The 25,681-nt window shown below is 35.6% G+C and overlaps 1 protein-coding gene across 2 annotated transcripts in view; it reads right to left on the bottom strand.

Moving 5' to 3' along the window:
• Nucleotides 1-6,119, bottom strand: part of LOC118190040 (doublesex- and mab-3-related transcription factor A2-like) — a 76,334-nt gene extending 70,215 nt beyond the window's left edge. For both annotated transcript variants that reach the window (XM_085808768.1, XM_035360728.2), the window contains exon 1: nucleotides 5,541-6,119. In XM_085808768.1, the coding sequence (XP_085664894.1) occupies nucleotides 5,541-6,036 (496 nt within the window). In that variant the 5' untranslated portion in view covers nucleotides 6,037-6,119. The remainder of the gene's footprint in view (nucleotides 1-5,540) is intronic.
• Nucleotides 6,120-25,681: the final 19,562 nt, after the last annotated feature.

Raw genomic sequence — 25,681 nt, 5'->3', positions numbered from 1 at the left:
ACATTTGAAAGTAATTATAAAAAAGTGCAATTTTATTTATGAGTCCATAGGAACTAACCGTACCATTTATACACAATATGTTTTCGTGATGCCAGTTAAAGATAAAGGGGGGGGAATAACAAAATTCTCATAGTTGAATTTACATTGTTCTTCCCTTCCGAAATTCCTAATGATTTCTCCTTTTTAAATGAATACATATTCATAGCAACTTATAAATTACCTCTTGGAGTTTTCCAGAAAGCATTAGCTGAATAGCTGTAATTAAAGAAAATATAGAAAAAAGACTTTTCATTAAGCACTGCGGGAGGTATTTAGAATATGAGTCTAGGAACTGGAAAAAAGTGAGCTATTTTATAAATTTAACATAACAAAGATGATTAATGGCAACTTATAAATAATCTATTTTTTCAAAAACTGAAGCTGTAATTTTAACAATAGCTAAATATGTTCTTCGGTAATGAAAATATTCACAAGTGAGAACAAATAATCAGTGAACCAAATTTGGATTTTGAAATTTTGATATTTTAAAGGTCAGATTTAAAGAATATGAAACGTCTATTACGTTTAGTAACAGTAGCATTACCTATAGCTAGCTGAAAAATTTAAATGAAGGCAAATTTTGCTTAATGTATAAGGTATTTCCCCCACCTTCTTAGCATGCCTTCTTGGTGTAATGTCCAGCACACTCGGCGTGTATCGAGAGGTCCGAGGTTCGAATCCCAGCAAGAGCATTGCTTATATTTCACGTCTCTCAGCATCAAAAACTCTAATGACTCTACAGAGGTGCCCGAACTAAAAAAGGTTGTGGATGATGATTCTCCACCACCAGGATTTTGCGGTTGGATCCCCTAATCCCCAGTCGCCCTTTAAAAGGAGAAGTATATAAAGTATTTCTCCCGCCTTCTTAGCATGTCTTCGTGTGTAATGGTCAGCACACTCGGCGCGTATTCGAAAGGTCCGTGGTTCGAGTCCCGGGGAGGGCACTGCACATTTTTCATGACACCTCTTCAAAAAAAAAAAATTCAAATTTTTCTACAAATAGCATATTCCTAGAAGTATGTTTTAAATTAAAATACAATATTCAGTTTAATATTGTTCATTCAAAAAAATACAATTGATCATAAAAGTATGTCCATACATACATGTATAGGCTTTGTTAAAAAATTACTCATTTTAAATTGGTTTATCAACCTATATTGTTTTTCTCCATGACAGCTACTTAAAAAGACACAAATTTTAATGCACATAGACAGTCTGTGGAAACAAGCTTGCCCTAGATATGATTCGGAATCAGAATTTTTTGAGTGACAAGCTGTAAAGTGCTGTTTAGCCTTCTCTTCCATTATACCAAATGTTACAGAAAATCAATACCTGAAAAAAAAATTATCTTATGCAAATTATTTTAAGCAATCAAAAAAATATTTTGATCAGGGATCCTACCAAGTCAAGCATAATAATATTTTAATTTTTACACTGTCTAGAGATAAAGTGGATTCAAGGGGGAAAATGTAAAGTTGTTCAAGGGGGAAATGTAAAGAAATAATTCTCGTGAAAGCACTGTGATTAATGTTCTTAAAATCATAGAAACCTACACCTAATTTATAATTTACTAAACACCACAGTAAAAAATTTCTTCTGTCAGAATAGGGACATAATATTCCCTTAAAAATTTCTATTTTTTCGGATTTCGTTTATTTCCCCCCTCATTTTTGCTCTATCAGCCTATATTTGAAGCAACTCTTATGTAGACTTCAATAAATCAAATTTATCAATAATTCTAGTAAATTAAACCAGCTAGGTACACAACATATATTTCTGTCATAATGTGAAGCTTTTTGCATCGCAAAGCAATCCCGTCATGTATGCATTTCTTCGAGTTCCGTGCAAAATTGTTGATATATTTAAATATTCCGTTTTGAAGTACATGTGAATGAGAATTTCTTTCAAATTTCTCGCAGAGAAACAGGATATTTCACACTCCAATTTTATTCCTTTAGCGATGTTTTATCGATATACTTGACCAGTAATTTCCATTAAGATTCCAATAGCATTTAAATCTTCTTAACCAACAGAGACCAGTATATTGGGGAATTTTTCTATATTGCATAAAACTATAGTTTTCCGAAAGCAGGTAAATCTGTTGCGAAAGAAAGGTGCTACTTTTCCGCTAGATCATCTAACAGAGCTAGATGCAATAGAAATTATCCTTTTCAACTGATCTCCGCAAGCAACATATTTTTATTAAGCACTTTTTAAACTCAATATTCATTAAGATATTATCAAGGTTTTCTTCCTTCTGTACGAGGCTTGGATCACATGCTCAAAAAAATTAAAACGATTTTTGGAAAAACCATTTGATCCTCTTTTCTAAATGTTGCGAAATTACACGAAAAGCACTTTCAGTACGTCCAAAAATGATGCTGTTGACTTTTAAAAAATACTTTACTCTAGATTATATAATAGAATATGTTTGAATTATTTAAAAAGTTATAGGTCTCCTTTCTAAAATATGGAGAAAAGTGTCAGCAGTGCGCTGCAGTATTTGGACGAGTTACACCCTTAACAAAAGATTATTTTATTCTTGACAAACTACCTTTTTAAACGAAAGATGTCTTTGAAAATTATTATTAATTAAACACCTTGTAGAGACATTGGGATTTTTTTGGAGGCCGGAGAGATGAAAAACTAGCAACGCCTTTGCCAGGAATCGAACCGCGTACCTCTCAGTTACGTGCAGACCACTACACCACGAAGGCTTGCCAAGAAGGCAGGAGAAATACCTTATGACATTAAAAACATTTATTTTCCATTCGCTAACTTCATACAGCAATTAAATATGTAAAAACCTTCCTTTGAATAAAAATAGTATATAGGATGCTCTGAGGGGAAAAAAAATTAATAATAAAGGAAAAAAATCTGAAAGATTTCAGATTTTAAATTACGTCCAAAGGAACGTTTTCTTAAGTTGTAAGGATTATGTTAATTTACCTAACAGTGTGTTACCTTTATTTATTAAATATCATGTTCTTCGCACTTAAACCATAAATTCATTTCAAGAGCAATATCGAAAATATTTTTAAAATGAGCATATCTTTAAAATTTCCGATACACAGTCTGGTAAAAGTGTTTTTTGTGTACAACGTTGCCATTTCTCGCTTTGAAATCCTTTGTTAATGAAAGTTTGTTAATGAAAAATTCGTTAAAGTTTTACAAAATACGAAATCGATAATAAAACAAATTCCAAATTTCAAATTTGGGCTTCCAAATGCCCATATTCGCAGGAGGATTACTTTATTCAAATTTTGATGGCTCTAGGTACCGCTGTTTTATCACAATGCGAGAAACACTCATACATTTATGCAGATTCTTCATTATTTAATTTCTTTAAATATAATACAGGACAATAATATTTGGTGGCAACAATCTGAAAGTGAAACAACGCTTGTAGTGATTCAACGCAAAATGTCAAAATGAATAGTCTTTCTGGCCAAAATGCCGCTTTAGACTAACAATAAAATATTCCTGAGATCTTTGAAAAAGGACGCAAGCCGGTAGCTGCGAAACTCTGTAATCTGTAGATAAATAAGTGGCATATTTGACTTTTCTGCTGTTCTTCTGGCTACATTCTCCAGATGTTGAATAATACCTTATACTATTAATCTAAGGATATAAATGTTTCCTTAATAGATTAGTAGTCCTTAATACAGAGTAGTTAGCAATAGTTTTGAATATTTCAAAATATGTATGTATGAATTTGTATACACCAAAACATCTTACTATGACCATCTCCATAAGACGACCACTTCTGAAATTGATCAGTACATCTGAAAATACAGTTCTATGGAAGAAAACTTTATCAGTAAGGATATTCTCTAACGGAACTTCCAACGAAGATTAAAACCACTTGAAACCATGCTGTGTCATCTTAGTATCACTGTATTCATATTGTCATATCAAACATATTTAGTCTTTTAAATTGGACTTAAAGGGCTTTTGGACTTTTTTACTGTAGCTTACAATGTGAAGTATTTAGTTCGTTTAACTGTACTCTTAACAGTATATGAAATTTCATTTCAGTCTAATTGATCTGCATATTTGTTGTAATATTAATATCAGTGTAAAATTTTCCTGGAAATTACTATCTGCAGCAATAGTAAATTAAACCACACATTTAATGAGTTATAATACAAGCAAACCAATCAGTCAAAATGCACAAATTTTCCTTTCTGGCCAAGCCAAAAAATTGGACAGGCAGATCCAGGCATCTGAACAAAATGTGACAAAATTTGCTTTTAAAAAAAAACAGAATTCTTATGCAATAACTAATAAAACTGTTTCATAATATTGGCTGACGCATCAGTGTGAGTGAAATTATGAGCATGTTAACCTGAAATGCAACATATCGAAACTACAGGCACACAGACTCTAACTACAGTATACTTCTTAGATTCATTAAGATAATTAGAATATTAATACTAAAAACGTTTCTTACATTGATACATTCATTTAAAAGTAGACATTAAGTATAGAAATCCTTGAAGTAAATTTAAAAATGTCTTAGGTTTCAGATAAAAATGCTAATACCTGTAACAGAAAAATAAAATAAATACTTAACATTAATACACATCTATTTTTTTTAGAAAACTGAAGGGAATAAATTATATGATTTCTGAAAATCGAACTCGTCTTTGTTGCACGGTAAATTATGATTCATTAATGATTTTTTTCATTTCCTCAATAATTTATATGCAATAATTTTCTAACGAAACTATAATCTTTAAACCTTGCTTATGTCAGGTTTCTAACTATTGAAAAATTTACAGACATTTCAATCACGGGAAAACTTTCAAACAGATAGTATCTTGAAAACTGTATAAATTAGCATGAATATTTTCTAATTATACACGCATAAAAATAAAATCAATAGATTCAAAAAATTCATCACCGTTTTGGTGTTTATTATTATTATTATCATCTTGTTGTTTTTGTTGTTAATAATTTTATAATAATGTTTTGAGTTTAAAAGCAAAGTTGTGTTCTTAGGGGCAGAAGTAATAGATAATTATTTAGCTGCATCGAAACTTTTAAAAGTTTTATCCTCAATTTTTTAAGCTGTAATCACTATATTTTATGATTCATGCTGATAAATTAGATTTTATATATTTCTTTTCTGGTAAACAGCATAATATATTTTAGATTATTAGTTTCTACTTTTTAGGCACTTTTCTTCTGTTTCTGAAACTGTTCTTAGTGTGCTAGTTTATTTTTGTCTCTCTGTCTATATATACATATGATTTATATCAACTCTGCTTATTTATTGAGAAACAATTTTATATTTGCTTCTGTTGTTTAAAAAGCAATACTAATTTCGATTTCTTGGAAATCCCTTTGCATTTATGCAATAAATTTAAAATTCAATGCCCATGTACTAACAAAATTTAGTCTTTTTTTGTTGTTGTTGCTGTTGTTATTGCAAAAGCTCTACCCAGACAATGGTAAGTTTTTTTTAAGATAATAAGGGAGAAAAAGATTTTTCTCACCTGTGGATGAGGTGGAGGTGGCAGTTGCTGTAGTATCAGGGCCTGATTTCCTCCCGCTGAGCATGTGGGCCATCGCGGCTGAGAAAGTGAACCCGGCTCGGTGCATAGCGAGGAGGCCCTCATGACACCCGTAGAGCAGACTCAGTTCCCGCGCCTCGTTCTCCTCCTGGGCCTGTTGGCGGCGGAGGGCCACCTGTGCGGCCATCACACGCTGTCGCTCCGCGATGAGCGTGCATTTCGCGCAAACGCAGTCTCGCCAGCGACAGTATCTTTTGTGGCCCTTCAGTGCCGACACCACCCCGTGGTTCCTGCAGCGGGCGCATTTCGGCGTCCTTTGGTAGCGCTCGGCTGACCGCAGGAGCAGCCCCGGGGTCGGCTGCCCTGAAGCGGCCAGAACGCCAGTAGGCACTGGCGCCCGGGCCAAACCTCCGGGCCCCGGCCAGGCCTCGGAGGAGCGAGGTGCGGCCCTGCCGTCTGTCCGGCCTGGGACACTCATCGAGGGCCTCACACAGCCGAGTGCACTATCTTCTCCGCAATCCAACTTGAAACGTTTTCGTTTACCCTGCCTTTCAGATAACGTTTTCGTTTACCCTGCCTTTCAGATCGGATGAACGTGGCAGACTCACTCGAAGATCCCGCGGCGACGGCCTCGTACTACAACCCACTCTCCGCCCATTGATGTCATTGGTCGCCAACCCCCTGCGTCAGAGGCGGCATCCTCCCCTCATTGGGCGATCCATTAGTTTCTCTTTCTACCTACGTTCGCGACTACGCCTTTTATTCATACCCTCGATGTTCCAACCCTGATACAGATTCCGACCACCCGTCACTGAAACACGAAAAACACTCAGCTCTCCCCCTCCTGTAAGGTTATTGTTATTTCCCTTTTTGGTAGCACCGGACGTTATGGGGAGTCCCGGAAGATGAGTCATCAGTTTTTTAACGGCTTCTATCATATGCTCCGTCAACTCTCAAAAGTCTTTCCCCCTTTTATTACTGTTTGCTTCCGCTTGCAAAGGTAATGTTTCATTTCGGAGGACTTCCAAAATAGGAGATAAACCGCCAATTGTGAGACTTCCTCATAATGTCGGAGGCGGGATCGTACTATCAAGCTGGGGACGGCAGTTATCGAATATATATCACATTTACACGTGTCTCGTTCGGTCGAGACGAGTCCGCGAGAGAGAAAAGATGTGTGATCGGGAGCTCCGCAATTAACAACGATAATTAGCAGAATTTTTGTCATAATGTTCTAATTTTTTTAAAGTGCGCGTGAATACCTTAGGAGTAGCTCGATACAAGTTTTGTGTTTGTGCGTGCAGTGGTTCTCAAGTCATTAGTGTTTTCTTGAATTGTACTTTGTGTAGCAGCGCTGTGCATGTCAGCGTCCTTCGGCATGCTTCAACATTCTACTGTGTTATGTAAATGTATGTAAGTGCTTCGAAAATTTTTTAAGTTCAGAATGTAGTAGTTAATTTGTGAAAATTAATATCTTTGGATTACCCCGTTCTGGTGATCTGCACTCATCACGGCCAAGGTAGGCAAATTTTGTTCTATCTATATATCAACTGTGTATTGTTCTGTTATATTAAGGGGTTCTTGTTATAGTATCGTAAGCCTATTTACAAATTTTGCGTAACTCTGACTCGTACAATTTACAAACACATAAGAATAAAAAAACAGCACACCTGAGTCTGGTAACAGAGTGTTTAGATATATATATAGACTTCGGATGCAACCGATTGCAGCCAAAAAGGGAGGTGCATAACTACACGTTATAACAGTCCCATATACAAAATTTCAACGTTTTGAGGCTACTTGTTTTCGAGTTATGAGAGATACATGCATACGTACGTGCAGACGTTACGAAAAGTCCCACCTGAATCCATTTTAAATCCATTTTGGAAAAAAGATTCTTCATTCTGTCCGTACGTACAGATGTCACGCAAAAAAAAAAAAAAAAAAAAAAAAAAAAAAAAAAAAATCGTTCAAATGGATACGACAGCGGTCAAAATGGATATTTTCGTTGAAATATTATATCCAAAATTTTTCGTGGTTACAATATTTCCCTTACTTCGTACAAGGAAGTAAAAAATTCTCATTTTACTTTTAAGGTTTAATAAAGGTTTCATGTATTATATTTTTTACTTTCATAGTAGTATTCTAAGTTGGTTCATAGAAATTTTCAGTAGTGATTTTATTTAAATCTTAATTTTTGTTCTATATATGTTGTAATTTATTTTTATTTTGTAGATGTTCTTTTGACACAAAAACTTGCTTAAAATATAAAATACTTATGACCGAAAGTTTGCACCTGATGAAAATGTAAACAAAATGGGCTGATAAATCGATTGAAAAGTAAAGTATGTAATAAACCGAAGAAATCTCTAATATTCTGGGACAAAAATACATTTCTGCGGATGTTTAGAAACAGCTTTAAGAAATTTATGCTACCTGAAACTGCATGTAAATCTAAAAAATAAGGGTAATACACATAGGGTATAGATACAGTCGCAGAAATCTCACTGCCTCGTTTTAAAACTTGTATGCTGTTCATCATAGTTGCATCGCCATGGTATGATGAATTAACTGGATCTTGGTCCTTGAAGCCTTGTGAAAGAGCCAACATGGCCCGCGGGCTGAAAAGTTTGGAGACCGCCTACTCTAACATGATAGTCAATTGAATATTATTTCTTGTAATACTTCAAAGTCACAGTGGCCTTATTTGAAGTTTTAATAGCGTTTTCACTGATTCTGTATTATACCCTGTATTATATTTGCATTTCTTCTGCATATTATACTCAGTAAAGTATATTTATTGTTCACTTTATACCAGCTTACTATTGTATTTGATTTCAGTATATCTCTATCAGTTGGTTCCATTAATGTAAATCCTATGAATTTGTGCCAAATGTTCATATATTTCTAATTGTGCTATAGTTTAGGTAGTAATTGTCTTTGATATAATTTAATAATACCGAAAGACTTGTCGGGGGATTTGTCAAAATTTCAATTTTAAAATTTTATAAATTTTTAAAACACTTTTATTGCTTCTTTTTGCTACAACCGGAACTACTTTTTCATTATACTAAGTATTCGAGCTTATGTTCTTATTTACCTATAAAATGATTTCACAGCAGGGTTAGTAGTATTGCGGAAAGCCCGCGTACAAGTTGTTTTAATAGCATTGAACAAATATTTCTACTGTACTTGGTTTTCGTACAATTATATTATTGCATTTATTACCACATGCCTCAGCTTACCATTTGAATTACTCTCTGATTCAATGATTTTCAATTGTATCGAGTATTTCAACTATCCTTTGAACTCTGTTCTTAAACTTGAACTTTTCATTCACCATGTCAGCGACAGATTCAGACACATCTAATTGCACTAATGGACTGAATATACCATCTCCTGTGCCTTCTAGTGAACATAGATAAGATCAACGCTCTTTTTGATGAGAGTGTTGCAATAGCAAATTCCATACGGAGCGGCAAACATGTATTACTACGAAGTCTACGGAAGCATCTCATCAATACTTTAGTTGCCTTTAAAAACTTGGCAGTAAACATTTCCCTCTGGAATCCCATGAAGGTAGTGCACTCTGCAACAAATATAGATAAGATTAACATCCAAAATATCGCTTCAATTACATACGGTGCCATAGAAAATACCATCGCTTCTTTGGTTGAACTGCCAAATCCAATTTCCCCATTTCCTCATATACCCACCTTTGCGGAGGTCTTACGACAAGCCAAGAAGCCTAGTCTATTAATTAAACCAGAAGAGGAAAAAATCCTCAGTAGAATTGAAGAAGGAGCTGCAAGAGAAAGTTAAACTAAGAAATATTCCAGTTCAAGTTGAAGGAATAACTCCGGCTCCTCAAGGAGGAATTGAGGTCTACGTTCGAAGATCCGAAGAACATCCAAAGATGTCGATAATCTTACCCGTGCAGAGGTCCAAGATGAAATTAAAGGACGATAAAGGCGCAGACCACGATGCTCAACTTATAATGTCCCAAGCGACGTCAGGCCAGAGGTTATCGTCGCTGAACTCAGTGCTATGCCAGTGGTCTCAGCCAACTCTTACAAGATACGAATACAGACTCAAAGAGAGACATCGCAAGCAAGTCAAATGGATCCTAGAGTGTCACTCACCAGGTTTCTATGCGGCGATCAAAATCCGAAGAATATTTACTGGTTAGCAGGAACACACCATCACGGAATTCCTGGGTATCCGACGCTATTAAAGATGACAACAATTCGGCTATACTCAGGAGACCTGCACTAGTAAAAAGACATACTGCGCCTTCTGCGCCGGTTGTCGCTAAGTTCGATATTGCATAGCAGAACAGCCAAATTGCATCAACTGTGGTGATTCCAATAATCGATACTGTTCTAACCACAATTACCAAATGCCGTATATCACCCAGAATACCTAGTTTACCACTGCTATATTCAAAATATCAGAGATAACATTGGCTTTAATCAACAAACAGCTATCAATGGATCTCCTACAGCAACAAACTTTCACCATTCGGTTACCCCAATACGAAATTTAATAAATCACAAAGAAAATCAGCCCAGCCAATCAAGTGTTTGCAAATTAACTTGCAACACGCTAAGGCTGTAACAGCCCAAGCAACACAATTTGCTATTGAAAATGCAATTGACACCATTTTTGCACAGGAACCGTATACGCGAAATGGGATGACAATGGGATTCCCCTTGCACAGGAATATTTACCAAAACATAGATACTGATCATCCGCCACGCTCTATCATTATATGCTCCAACACCGATTGGTCTTCCTCAGTTATTACTATGGAAAGGGATAGTTCTGCCATCCTCCTTTATTTATAGTCTCTGACACTGATACTAGTATTCCAATATTCACCCCCATTCTTAGGACTTAAACCTGATCACACAATCAAATCAAAACTTACTACAACGTATCCATATCTCCAACATGGTTTTCGCTGGAGACAACACAACATGGGGTAATGCTGTAACAAATCCTAAAGGAAGAGATTTAGAAAATTTTCTTTCATCAAATAATTTGGTTCTGCAGAACACTGAGCGTGCTCCTCCATAGTACGATAGAATTGATGCTCACCAATTGGACAGACCTCACGTTTACAGCTCATGCAACAGACCTTATTCAAGACTGGAAGGTTGAAGACGCAATAAGTTTATCAGATCACAAATTTATTACTTTCACAATAGCCAAGATTACATAAGTACCAATTATCAAACGTTATAAACTACCAAGACAGATGATCAATTCCTTCATCAGTAAGATTCGCAGTCTTTTCAAATAATTAAGTTAATGAAGGTTGAATCCCAGGAAGATCTGGAAGTATTTACAGATTCACTACAGAACATTATCAAGCAGCCATGCGATGAATCTCTTCCACTACGTAGTACCAAACAACATACAGTTAATTGGTGGATGGGAGCTTTCCGTACGCAACACGCAAATGTCGAGCCCTTCGCCAAAAATTAAAACAAGTCAGAAGACTCAATTTACAAACAGACACAATACAATGCTTTTAACGAGAGCGGGCTATTTCTAAGAAAATGATTATAGAGGCCAAAATCAATTCGTGGAAGCAATTCTATACTGACAATAAGGAAATTTATAGTATCTATCATAAAATAATTACGGGGAAGCTACTCAAGGCTGCGCATGTTCATATCCCCACTACTTTCTCCGCCATTACTAATTACACAGAAGAAACCATCCAACAATTCTTAGACTCTGTCTTTAGTCAGGACTCTGTTAATGATGACACAACAAATCATACTTTAGTTAGGAATGATTGCACAACGAAAGATGCCCCTCCAGATTTGGATTTTAAGCAACAAGAACTCCTACAAGTGCTCAGACGTTTACCACTTAGAAAAGCGCCAGGGCCACATGGCGTAGATTAAGCAATAGTAAAAGCTCCGTCATTCTTTGTCCTCTATTTCAATAAACGTTTTACCACGGACACCTTTCCTAAGCACTTCAAGGCAGAACAGGTTGTTTTATTTTTGAAAAAGAATCGGGATCCGTAAGATCCAAGTTCTTTCTGTCCTATCTGTTTATTATCAGCATGGGCAAAATTTTTGAAAACCTCTTAATGTATAAGGTATTTCTCCCGCCTTCTTCGTGAGCTGGTCTGCACGCTAGGCGTGTATTCCAGAGGTCAACTATTCTATTCCCGGCGAACGCGTTTGCTCATTTTTCATCACTTCTGCTTTAAAAATTACCTAATATCTCCACAGTGGCTCCCGAACTAAAAGGGTTTTGGATGATGATTCTCCCCACCCAGAATTTGGCGATTGGGTCCTTTTAAACCCCAGTTGCCCTTTAAAAAGGGGAGAATATAAGGTACTTCTCCCGCCTTCTTGGCGTGCCTTCGTGGTATGGTGATCTGCACGCTGGGCGCTTATTCCAGAGGTCCGCGTTTCAATTCCCGGTGAAGGCGTTACACATTTTTCATCACTCCTGCTTTAAAAATTACCTAATGTCTCTACAAATGAACAGACTCCGTTGCCAGCTGCGTAGTCATAATGTGCTTTCCTAGACAATATGGCTTTAGGACTGGCTTTTCAACCACACATGGGCTATATGATATACGAGAGTCTATTCTAGAGAATGAAAACAATGGCTAGCATTTGAATCTCAAGAGTACTTTCGATAACCTTTGGTGGCCAGTTGTCAAAAAAGCGCTCAGGGATGCTGACTGTCCAGTTAACATCTATTGGACTTTATGTCATTACCTCTCTGATCGCAAGATCTTAGTTGTACGTAAGAATGGTTATACAGAACGTCAACAAACTATGGGCTGTCCACAAGGTTATTATGCTGGCCCTCATTTGTGGAATCTAACATTCAACAGCGTTTCAACAGCAGAGTGGCCAGCACATACAAATATTTATGCATATTCTGATTATACGGCCTTGATAATGAGAGGAAAATCTCTCGAAGAATTGCAATGAAGCATGCACGTTCTTCCACTCTCTATGTACATCCTTAAAGCTATAGCCGAACAAAAATTTAAAGTTCTGCTTATTGTTAAAAAAGGGAGGGTCACTGGTGCGAAGACCACGTATTATACCCAATGAACAAAGGATTCAAATTGTTAAAGGACTGAGGCATCTGGGTCTTATTTTTGATGAAAAAATGGCCTGGATACCTCATGTAATTGATCTCAAGACCAGAACATCGTCCACTGCCAGGCGGTTGAAACAGCTGCAGAGTCACAAAATGAGGCCTTAACCCACATATTCAGAAAGTTTTATTCAAGGCAGTGATTGAAAAGATTATTACGTATGCAGCAGCTATATAGGCATTTCCTATGTAGGGTCGTAAGATTAGACATCTGGCAGCAATCCAGAGACCCTTTGTCCTAAATAGAACTCGTGCGTATCGCACAACAGCGTCTGATGCAATCAATGTTTTAGCAGGGTTATTACCCCTCCGCATACGAGTTGAAGAAGAGGCTATCAGGCAACTCATCAAACGGTTACGACGACCAGCTTTCTTCTCTGATGACTATTTTCTTCCAGAAGAGTATGAAATACTGGTTCATGATTTTCATACCCATTCATCATATAAAGGCGTTGGATCTAAGAGAGCACTTCTCTCATCAATTTAAACTTGAGTGGATCAAAGCCCATGCTAGACATTTCGGAAATGAAATGGCAGACAGTCTAGCCAAAGAGGCAGCTTCATGCAATGCAGACACACATGCCATTCATACCTAAAGAAATGCCTGAGATTGAAGACCATTGGACGGTGGCAAGGGGAATGGGACCCGGGTTCAACTGGTCAACGAATGCAGTATCCTATACCGTATGTAGACACTGACCGAATTATTTCCAACCCTCATCTCGTCCGATTCATTATTGGCCATGGTTCATTTCCGCAATATTTTGCAAAACGCGGGCTCAGCCATACTGAGCTCTGCTGCTACAGAGATATTGGGTCCCCAGAGCATAACCTGGCCACCTGTCCATTGACAACTGCTCTTCACATTCAGCTGGCAACTACCAAACAGGCAGGCTTTCTGCAAATTTATCATTAAGCAGAGACATCTGATTAAAAAAAGATTGTCAAGCTAATAAGAAAAAACTGTTTGCCCTGGCGCATGGACTTATGTCAGAATTCTCCTAGTGCCATAATTCTCTTACTGCCATGCATATTCGTTTCAGTAATACAACAGTCTTATATATCAGTAAAGTATTATATCAGTATTAATCAGTATTGTATCAATATTAATATCAGTAAAGTGCTGTATCAGTTAAGCATTGTGTAAGAATTGGAGGCTCCCTTCAGCCCACCTGGACACGAGTGTCCCCATAGCTCAAAAGAAGGGGCCCTGTATCTCCACAAACGAGGGCAGCCAGCAACCCAGCCACCCCCAAACAACAAACAAAAATACTAAATCAAAAATAAGTAAGCACATCAAACACAAAATTACAGACCAACAAACAAACAATAAGCATTGTGTACGCATATTTGTAGCAGTAATGTAACAATCTTAAATCAGTGAAGTCTTGCATCATTATCAGTATCAGTATTATATCAGTCTTGTAACAGTAGTGTATCAGTCATATTTGCATCACTAATGTAACAGTAATATAAAGGTATAGAGTCATTAAGTTATTTTTGAAACAGTAAGAAGTGAAAAATCAGCAACCCCTTCGCCGGAAAAAACACAGACCTCTGGAATACGCGCCCAGCGTGCAGACCGCTACACCACGGAAGCACGCTAAGAAGGTGGGAGAAATGCCTTATATACGCCCCCTTTTAAAGGGCGTCTGGGGATTAAGGGAACCAATCCTTAAATCCTTGTGGTGGAAAATCATCATTCAAAACCCTTTTAGTTCGGGCCCCCACTGTAAAGACATCAGGTATTTTTTGGAAGCAAGAGTCATGAAAAATGTGTAACGCCTTCAGCGGGAATCGAACCACGGACCTCTGGATATGCGCCCAGCATGCAGACCACTACACCACGAAAGCACGCTAATAAGGCGAAAGAAATACCTTATATACTCCCCCTTTTAAAGGGCGACTGGGTCTTCTTTTAGGGGACCCAATAGCCAAATTCTGGGTGTGGAGAATTATCATCCACCACCCTTTTAATTCGGACGCCACTGTAGTAGGTATTTTGGAAGCAGGAAGAAGTGAAAAATGAGCAACGCCTTCGCCGGGTATCGAACCACGGACCTCTTGAATATGCGCCCAGCGTGCAGACCACTACACCACGAAGTATCAGTATTGTATCAGTATCAGTATTATATCAGTATCAGTATTATATCAGTTTTGTAATCTAGTGGTGAGCTATTAAAATATTAGCAAAGAGCACACACTTTATTTTATAAAATCAAAATACCACATTATGTTTAATTTTTACAAAAACGGAAAACAAATAACTGTGCATGAAAAAAAAATGAAATAAGAAATATCATGGAAATTACATAAAATAGCAAATAAATTTCATGATGTGCACGATTTGTGCCAGAAGTTGCTTTTTTCTGTTTAATTCTCACCTCAGTTGATCATTTGGAAGGTTTTAAGAACCAGCAGAGATTTTTCAAAACGATTTTACATTCTGCTAAAGGTTTCCCCATTTAGCATTGTCTTTAAATCTAAAACGTATTGTGAGTCAAAGAAGGTCTTTTTGTGGAAACACTTTTCATCAAGCTTAATGCCTGCTTAGCTTCACCTCTATTAATACTAATAGACTTCACAATAACTATACCTTTCTTTACACTATTAGGAATTCCATTATGCAGTTTTCATGATAAAACTGTCTCAATGGAAATCCTAAAATAATTTATTTATATTTCATGCTTTAATGTAAAATTTGATGTTTGTTAAAGTATGGTTACAACATGCAAGACGTTTTTCCCTGGAATAAGTAATAAGCAAACAAAAAGAACATGGGGGTTGCAACTGCACGACAAACTGAGCAAAGGACGCGTGCAAACTTCGTATATTTCATCACTGAAGATATCATAATGGACTTTTTGTACCCCATTTAATGTTACAAAAACCTAATATTACTGATACTAAGAATAGGCTGAATAGATTTCACTTGTATATATATCAAAGCTATATTTGCAGACATCTTTAGAAATTTCAAAACACTTTCAACTCAGAGTAATTGCCAAGCAGCCTCATTTCCATTGTAAAACTGATGGCAATGAAAAAGCTGATTTCCTCACACAGAAAGAACAAACTTACTGAGTGCATTAGATTTCACTTTCTAAAGCTTTTGACGAATTTGTAGATTTTTCATGCAGAGTCATTGCAGGCATGTAATCGAAGAACTTGGAGTGCTGTTCGAACAAATCCACCTGTGATCCCAGGTTCTCAAAAATATATAGTTGTCACAAAATTCATAATTTGGCAGGTCATGAATTTAAAGATTAAAATAAATTAAAAAGGCTTAGACTGATGCAGAATTTGTATAATTTTTATTAATTTTGAGTGTTATCTGATATATGCTCTTCAAAAAGCCAGGAATAAAAACCTTTTTTCAATTTTACTGAAGAAGAGGGACCTATGTCAGTTATTTCTTAAAACTGATACAAGATTTTATGTTAAGCTGCTATTTTTGCCTTACTTTAATTTTACATGTTTTTGTCAGTTAAGTATGACATACTTTTATTTGCTCTTGAATGTCAGAAACATTAATTTTTCTAAACCATGGGTTGTATCAAAATAAAGTACTTTAAAAATATATTTAAGCAAAATAAGTATGTTTCACAGAAGACTGTTACAGAGAAGAAGTTATAGGCTTGAAATACAATAAGTATTACAGAAATATAAATTCTAATTGTATTGGAAGCCTATACCTTTAAAATACAAAATTACAAATTTTGATATGTACATATTTGGTTATATGGCAATTGTCCCCATACTGCTTGATAGAGTACTCTAGCTGATGTGTTTGTGTTATATCTACATGACACATAACAATTTCACTGGCATGTAGGTTTCCACAGCCACAGTAATCTTGTTTGCAGATCAGACATAATATTGGGTACAAATACTTTGTTTTTCATTTACCATTTTATAGAGATCATCAGACCAGATAAGCTAAGCAAAATGTGTCCAAATATATAGTTGGGATATAAACCTAACTATCAGTGCTCAGCAGTTTTACCACTCATGGGCTCTTTTCAGATGATTATAAACTGCATTATATTACATTATAAAGATCTTCACATTTTACATTTCTCATGTTATGCTACTGACAATTTTTCTAAAAAATCTATTTGTTACATGCATTAATCCTTCACACATCCTTCTTTCCTAACATATTTATGTACATTTCTTCTGTGTTGAAATTGGGAAAGAATTCTAGATTTTATTAAGTATATTTGATATTTTTACTATCAATTTATTCAACGTGTTACATTTCTTATAAAACAAATATCACACAAAAAGGCAATGCATTTTTAGAAAAAGTTCAATCAAATTATAATTTGTTAGTATTTAGGAATCTTCTAATATATATATATATAAGCATGTGGCTTTGTTGGCTAAATTTTGGTACCTAGTAAATACATATAAATACATATATATATAAGAAAAGAAAAAAGCAACACATCTTCCGCACAGGACAACTTGAGAAAGCCTTTCTCATGTGCATTTTTTACTTGGCGATCAAAAAGTAAATTCTCGTTGTAATTTTCAGCGCTACAAAATAAAGTGAAATGTCCAATTTAGCATGCAATTTTTGCGATACAACACCGTGCACCTTTTTTCTTGCGGGGACAAATTTTATTACACATTTCACTTAAGAATCCACCGAATTTTCCGTATTCACTCCGTTGTCTTTTATAGAAATAAAAGTTAGAAAATTATTATAAATTGATGCGAAAAAGACGTCATCAAAAGATACGAAAAGAGGAATATGAGCGGAGAATAAATCCAAAACAAAACCTTCAATTGCTGGCGTAAAAATTGGTCGCCAAAATCAGTCTCCGGCGGTGGCTTATTCTGATTGGTTGGATTTCTTCGTTCCCGGCGGGTTTTAGTCGCCCGTTATATAGTGGTGGACGTGGTGCAATACTGATTAACCGTTTGGTAAAGGGATAGTGTTCATGTCTCCCGCTCTCAGAGTTCATTCACGTTCATTCACGTGTCACGTGTCTCACGTGTCTCGTTCTCGTCATTTGATTTGACGCCTGCAATTGACGCGACATTTATTAATGGCTTTTTTGCTTCTCCTCAGCGGTACGCTTGCCACAGTGAAGCTACGATTACAGGTATCTATTACAAGCCCACGCGAATGCGAAGGCAGTCAGTTTAGAAACGAAAAATGACATTATTTTGCAGAATCTTTCAATTGCTTTTATACTACTGATAATGACAGAAATTTGTGATTAAAACATAAACATAAAATAAGTTTTATTCGAACACTTACCTTGTAACTTGTATTTTCTTTGGAGAGTGGCTTAGAATTTTGGTGAAAGTGAGCAATTTTTTATTTGGAAAGTCAGTTGACAATAGTGTTAATGATTAGCAATTTTAAAAGTATGGAATATAAAGAAGGATTATAATTCGATTAGAGCAGAAAGAATAATGACTTATCTCTTCACAGTTTTTTATTATTAAAAAAACCTCTGAATTAATCAAAAAGTAACCTAATATGTAATTTATTCTAAATATTAATCGTAATAAATATCTACCTTTTTTACTTAATAAAAATTTCTAATTTCCTGCATTTAAATATGAATAATTGATAAATAAAAGCATAAAATATTCTTTTCCAAAAGCTATGGATATCATGAATGCATGAAAGATAGGTTTAATCTTTTCATAACATTACTAGGTTAGATATCGTTTTTTAATTACTTTCTTAATAAATTTCATTAGGATTCCAGAAAGTGTTTAAATGTAATTTATAAATCCAGAAAAATACTAAAGCTTAACAAGAATTATGCTTTTGCTTAATTCCAATTACTAAGCAACAAGCTTCTATGATAGAAATTCCTACTCTTGACAACGGATAATTTCAAAACGCGCCAAGAGACGAAATTTTTATTCTAAGTTGGCATCAACATTGAACTTTGTAATTCCTGTTCCAAATTTTATGTGTGTTCAGTTACACACTCGAAACCCCTACTAGGCAGGTTAGAGAGTTATCGCTATGTCTGAAATACTAGTATGCCAAAGATTTGCAAAGGTTTTAAAAAACCTTTATAATTTAATTTCTAACTCGCAACATAAAAGGCAAGATTTGTGCTACAGAAAAGAATCACTGCTCCTGGCGATGCAAATTAAATAATAACAGTCAAATAAACGTAAACGTTGGTAAAGTAGTCTAAGATTATACAGTCAAATATCTAAACTATAAGCTCTCTCATTATTTTAACGACGCATAAGCTTAAAGTAGCGGCTGCGAGGGAACGCAAAGCCAGGATAATTACTTTTAGACAGAGTTCGCAAACTTCTAATAGCGCTACGTGAGTGCCAGAAGCTCTCTTTCTGTAAGATTCAAAACCGTCAGTTTATATATACTAAAAGTTAAGTTGAGTTCTGGTGAAGAATACGAAAGGAAGATGTCATAGTTAAGATCAAAATCGCAATTACTGGTTAATTAGCATAAAGTATATTATAAGTTCCATATTAAAATTAGCACAAAGATGAAAATATCGCTGACTCCACATGGAACTACTCCATCATTTTCAAAGCATTGTTGCTTCCAAAAAGGCAAATACAGCTGTTGTGTCTCAAATGCAAATTGGAGTATAAGGTTATAAAGTATTTTCCCCGCCTTCTTAGCATGCCTTCGTGGTGTAGTAGCCAGCACGCTCGACGCGTATTCGAGAGGTCCGTGATTCGAGTCCCGGTGAGGGCATTGTTCATTTTCACGTCTCTAAAGTGGCGCCTGAAATAAAAGGCGGTAAATGATGATTCTTCACCACCAGGATTTGGCGATTGGGTCCCTTAAAACTCCAGTTGCCTTTTAAAAGGGAGAGTATATAAGGTATTTCTCCCGCCTTCTTAGCAAGCCTTCGTGGTGTAGTGGCCAGCACGCTCGACGCGAATTCGAGACCACTACACCACGAAGGCACGCTAAGAAGGCGAGAGAAATACCTTATAACCTTAGAATCGCAAACTGACTCCCTTAAATATTTTAAACAGGATTGTCAAATATTAACTGCGTGTAGATTGTCCGTCTTTGCGATTAACCGTGAAATACAATGTGAGGCTCATAGTCCATTATCTTGTTGTTTAGAGACGATGCAAAACATTTTGATATAGGTGGGTGCTTAAAATATTTCTTTTTCAGTCATTGTATTTTTAACAGCGTGTATTTTATTCAAATATTCTTGTAGTCTAAAAGGTTTCATGGTTCCATTTGAAAAAAACGTTTTCGCAAATTAAACATAACGTGTAACGTTCCTTTATGTTAATTAATCAGTTATTTTATGTTTGGGAAATTTAGTATCACTTCTCCCTTCCGTTTCTCGCCAAAACACAAATTAATTCGCGTGTATTTAACATGAGGCTTCTGACTGTAAGACACAGCCTGCCTCTTGAGGCCACATAACTAGGTGGCTAGATCAAATAAGATTTGCAATCTTCGTCCTCGCATTATAATTACCGATAGTTACCCCATTTACGTTTTAAGCTAACTTCGCGTTAATTGATCTGTGTTGCCCCTGGCTACTAGCTTATTAAAATTTTCAATTGACTTACTGTTACTTTAAGTTACTTCGCCACAAGTGGCTGGTTGAGTTGTAAGCACCAAGTGTGTCTTCTGCTCCTTTTTAGTTTTAAATAAAGGGTCAAGTTTTAATTGTTTAGACTTAGCGATAATTCGCTTAGCCTCTACCAAGAGTTCGGTCATTGATTTCAAACCAGACCAAACGTTGCAATGCGCCCAATCAAAAGTAAGGACCATGTCTCAAGAAAACTCGACATTAAGTCTGGCCCCCCCCCCCTCAATATAGCAGGCGTTACTAGCACCAGCAAGTTTCATGCAGGTTTTCGGATACATCGTGGACACAAGCGTCCGTGAAAAATGCAATGACTTTACTTTTAAATCTCGTACTCTCATTTTTGGAAAAACTGGACTCTCATATCCTGCTTTATCCAGCTGGCGAAGTGCAAAAGTCAGTATAGCAGTCTCCGCACTTCGAGGACAGCCACTAATTTGGTTCAAATGCATCAGTAAATTTTTATTATTAGAACAAGTTAGCGAGAATTATAAATTCGAAGTATTTGAAACCGCATTGATAAAAGCTTTTCCCGTGGCGAAAGCTACGGTGAAATAGAAAGCTGAATTATTTAAATGACACCAAATTAAGGTCGAAAAATTTACATTAAAAAATACAGTTGGTAAGTTTCTTGTGTGAGGAAAGACCGGATGCCGAGGTGATTCAAATTATTACCACAAATTCAGGATTATTTTGAGTTCAGAAAACCGATACGCTCTAGAGTTTGTTTGAGCTCGCGGTGAAGCTTGAAAGTAAGAAGGCTTCAGAAATGCGCGTACATCAGAATATGGCCAGATGTTGAATGGGCAGTTTTATAGCCCTGTAATGGAAGCAAGGCAATGGTTTGATCGTAATAAGATTTTTGTAAGAAAAACGAAATTTTCACCCACTATTGGCGATCGCCAAAATTTATCGCAAAAGAGGAAATAGGGGTAAGGAAGTAATAAGAATTTAAACTAATAAGGGTACTGAGAGTAAGAGGGTACAGCTACCACGAAGGCAAGACAATCCCCCTAGAATTCAATTGAATACGGTCGTTATAAAAACCTTGTCTTTGCCTGTAAAACAAATATTGTTAAATAATATGCCAACAGATGCACTATTAGACACAAGGGCACAAAGGAATTTCTTAGCGGAATTAAAAAAAAAAAAAAATTTTTGGCGGTATAGAACGTTTGAGGCTGAAGGAACAAAAATTATTGCCGTTCAAGGAAAGCAGTATACATGTCTAGGAAAAGTCACATTACACATCCAAATAAAAAATGAGAAGCAGAAAGTAGTTTTCTTCGTTGTAAAAAATCTACAGGTTCCAGTAATTTTGGAAATGGATATTTTAAAGGCGGCGGGAACTATAATTAATATTCAGGGAACCACGGTACAACTCAAGATGAACTAGCTGGAAGAAAAACAAGTGCAGCCATTGGCCCTGAAATTGATGCAGTTAGAGCCACAAGAAAGATTCATGCTGGAAGAGCTGGTAAGAAATTTTGCTCATTTGTTTTATGCGGAACCAGGCTTAACCCAAATTGTAAACCACAGCATCATTCGGATGCAAATGTCCGGCAAACAAGCAAACGAATGCAAGTGATAGCGACACAGCAAATGTCCCCTCCCCTCTGTAGAGCAAAGTCCAACCGCTATTATAAAAAGCAAATAATTGAAAAATAAATCGCGAAAATAACAAGGTCATAAATCCCATAAGCAGCCCTTACGGTAGCCCGGTAGTACTATGCCCTTAAATGAATAATCTCCCACCGATGGACCATAATGCGGAACGTTTTGCATGGGTTGCCAAAAATTAGATATCATTACAAATATCCCGTTTGTCCACTGCCTGTAATCGAAGAAATAATTAGATAGATTAAATCAACGAATCACATGACGATGCTAATTCGTACTTCGAGACACTTTCAAATATGTATAAAACCAAAAGATGTAGAAAAAGTGCGTTTAAAAACAAAGTCAGGCATTTATTCATTTTAGAGATATAGAACCCTTCAGTGAATGCCTTTGGCTTATGCAGAGTTCCCATCACGTTTCAGAAGGCCGTGGATATTATACTAAGACCTTGTCTTAGAAAAGTGTACTTTTATTTATCTACATGATATAATAGTAGTAAGCCATGGTATTCAACTGGCGGAAGTTACGTCACAGAAAAGGGGCGTGGCATCTGCCATCCTGGATCACGTGACAACCGGAAGTATATGGAATGACGTTATGTATAGTTTCGTTTTTATTGCGTAGCAATGAACCTATTTTTCAAAGTTTTTATTTTTTGTGGCAACGACCGTATTTTTTCAAAGTGAATGGCTTGGAATGACATCAGTTTTAATTTAATCTTTTTAGTTACTTAATACATAATTATTTTTTAATTATTTACTCTTTTTAAATATTTATATACATTATTAATTTCAATTATTTAGTACGTCATTATTTTAATTACTACCTTTAATTAATTTTTAATTGAATTTTAATATAGTTTTACCTGAATTTTAAAAAGAACCCCCAAGTACGGGATTCGAGTCCGCCATCTCTTGCATGAGACACCTGAACGTTAACCACAAGGCCACCCTTTCGACCCTACTAGTATTATTTTTAACTATAATACACACAGAATTAATTTTCAGCCATGGAAATGAAACTTTGTCGCCTTTTTCCCCCAACTTGGAATCTAAAACTTTCTTAACTTGGAATAATTTTTTCAACCAGTAAATATGATCATTATTTTTTTGCCGAGTCTCATAGCTTTTTAACGCATTCATTGTAACTTAACTAAAAGATACCCATATCTCACACTGGCAATATTTTATTTGGCACTGAACTCTTACAACCTTTTGAGAAAGAAATTTTTATTTATCATACCTGGCATATAAACTCCTACGTAGTTATGATACATTACACGCAATATTGAGTAAAGTTCCAAACAATGATCTAACATAGTAATTAAAAGATTTAACACAGTCATTTTAAGATCGAAATTTCCAAACTGACATTAATTTTTTAACACTGAGGTCTTGAAGCTCTTTGAGAACATTTAAAATTTAACTTCTCGTGGATAGCAAATAAAATTATTCATAAGCATCGTACATAACATATAATATTGACATGAATTCCAAATAATAATCCAACTTAACTTAAAAGTTTTAACACATTCTAAGTTACGTACGCATTTCAAATTGACATTCCTTAATAATGAACTCTTACAGCTTTTTTGTCATTTAACTTCTCATAGATAGCAAATAAAATCCCTCACAAATATCGTACATAATAGGTAATATTGACAGAAACTCCATATAATGATCTAACACAGTCAGCAATTAAAAAAATTTTAACGCATTTTAGTATGACTTAACATAAGAAAAACTACACGTTCAAAAAAAGCATTATTTTAATTACGGGAGAAAAAACTATTTTTAAAGAAAGAGATGTTTTAAATAATTAAAATTAAAAGGCAACACTTTTACGTACATGTTATATAGCGTACTGTACAGTACTTACAAGTGCTGAAAGTCATTGCTTGCTGAACATCTCAGCCAAAATAAGCTGTTTGACTGTCTTCATCCATTTTCGGGCAGCCAAGTCTCGCGTCCGTTTGACAATCAGAAGTTGCGTGTGGTCACACTCGGGCTGACGCTCCATTCACTTCAACACAGTTTCAAGGCCGGCAAGCACTTCACCATCTGATGGTCCCGTGACTGCTTCATATTCGACATTAAGGTCATCTTCCTCCTCGATACTTTCTTTTCTCATACTTTCAATAAATTCACAATCATTTAGAATTTGAAACCCAGGCTCTCACGAATCACACACCATCCATTCTGCTGTATCCTCAGCACTAAATTCTGAACATCCAGGAATTTCAAAAGAATGTTTCTTAATTCCTCGAGCGACACGTCATCCTCCTCTTCTCCTGTCTCTTCCCTTTCCTTTTCTTGAGCTTCTTTTTCCTTTTTCTCCTTTTCATTCTCTTTTTCAGTTGATTCTGAAAAATTCTGAAAGCGATTCCGATAATCAAGGACTTTGGTCAGCGTTCTTATAGTCAGCGTTCGAATAATTGGAGTTATACTGTATATTATAGAAGAAGACTGTATATCTATTTGTGTTATAAAGCTGGAAAAAGGTTTAAAAAATTCGATATAAAATTTCGTCCTAAATAACAGAATGCGTTTATAGAAAAGTTTAAACCATTTGAATTATATACTGCTATTTTTAATTTTCCTCGGATCTTATAGTACTAGAGCATACTGAGTTTAACTTTTTCCTTTATTAATTTATCCAGCGTTTTGCCGCAATCATTTTGTCGGTATATGTACAGTTTCAGGTTACAACAGCGTAAAAAAATTGACTAAATTTATCCAATCATAAAAAAATTCCGGCGAACGGGACAGTCTGCATAGATTTTTTTCCGGTGTGTATCGTAAACGCGATTCATTTGAACCTAAGATCCCGCTCATGAAGAACTCCTTCCCTTGGGAAGATAACTCTCACTTGTTTTGTCTTAGTCAAAATGTAAAAGAGTTAAGGAGAAAGTCTGAAAATTTTTCTGTGTTTTCTAATCACATAGTCATAGACAGCCAAATGTCAAGTTTACTTTGAGAATTTCTTCATAAAAATATAACAACTCAGTAATATTATGCAAACAATTAAAAATAAATGTTTAATTTCTCTGGTTTTCTTCCTAAGTGACGATATACTTTAATTACAAAGATTTGGCAGTATTTTATTTTTACAGTTCAAATGACAATAAAAAGATGGATTTTGTCATCTACAGAAGAAAATATTCTTGTGTGCTTATCATCTGGATTAGTTTTGAATTCGTATTGCTTTCTCAAATTATATAAAATTTATTTTAATTGACAAAGGTCGTCCACTCCATGACTTTGCGGAGCATTTATTTACCTAGACCTTGTATTTTAGTTTGACTTTCTCAGTTAAAATATTTTTTAAATATAAAGGGAATTCTCTGACACTTTTAAATAATAACGGGGGAAAATGTACTGACAACAAGTACATAAAGGTCACAGTAATTGTCCTACAATTACTAAAGTTTTTCTTCTCTTGCTGTGCCCCCTTTTTTTTACTAAATTTGCTATAAAGGAAGTTTATTAGGGTACGAGAAAAATATGGCGTTGCTTCAATTTGTGTTCTGCATCTACACGTCTTTTGGCATCAAAACGCAGAAACGCTTCACTGGTTTAAGGTTGCACGATACTATCAAAAAAGAAATATTCTACTAAAATAGATTAATAATCACATAGTCATAGACAGCCAAATGTCAAGTTTACTTTGAGAATTTCTTCATAAAAATATAACAACTCAGTAATATTATGCAAACAATTAAAAATAAATGTTTAATTTCTCTGGTTCTTCAGACATCATATCCTCTGATTTTTTTTTGCGTGGGAA

The sequence above is a fragment of the Stegodyphus dumicola genome, chromosome X2 (genome assembly GCF_044657685.1).
Source record: "Stegodyphus dumicola isolate Sdum_Otavi_A_Nest chromosome X2, ASM4465768v1".
In the NCBI taxonomy this organism is placed as follows: domain Eukaryota; kingdom Metazoa; phylum Arthropoda; class Arachnida; order Araneae; family Eresidae; genus Stegodyphus; species Stegodyphus dumicola.
This window is presented reverse-complemented; position numbering and strand designations above follow the sequence as displayed.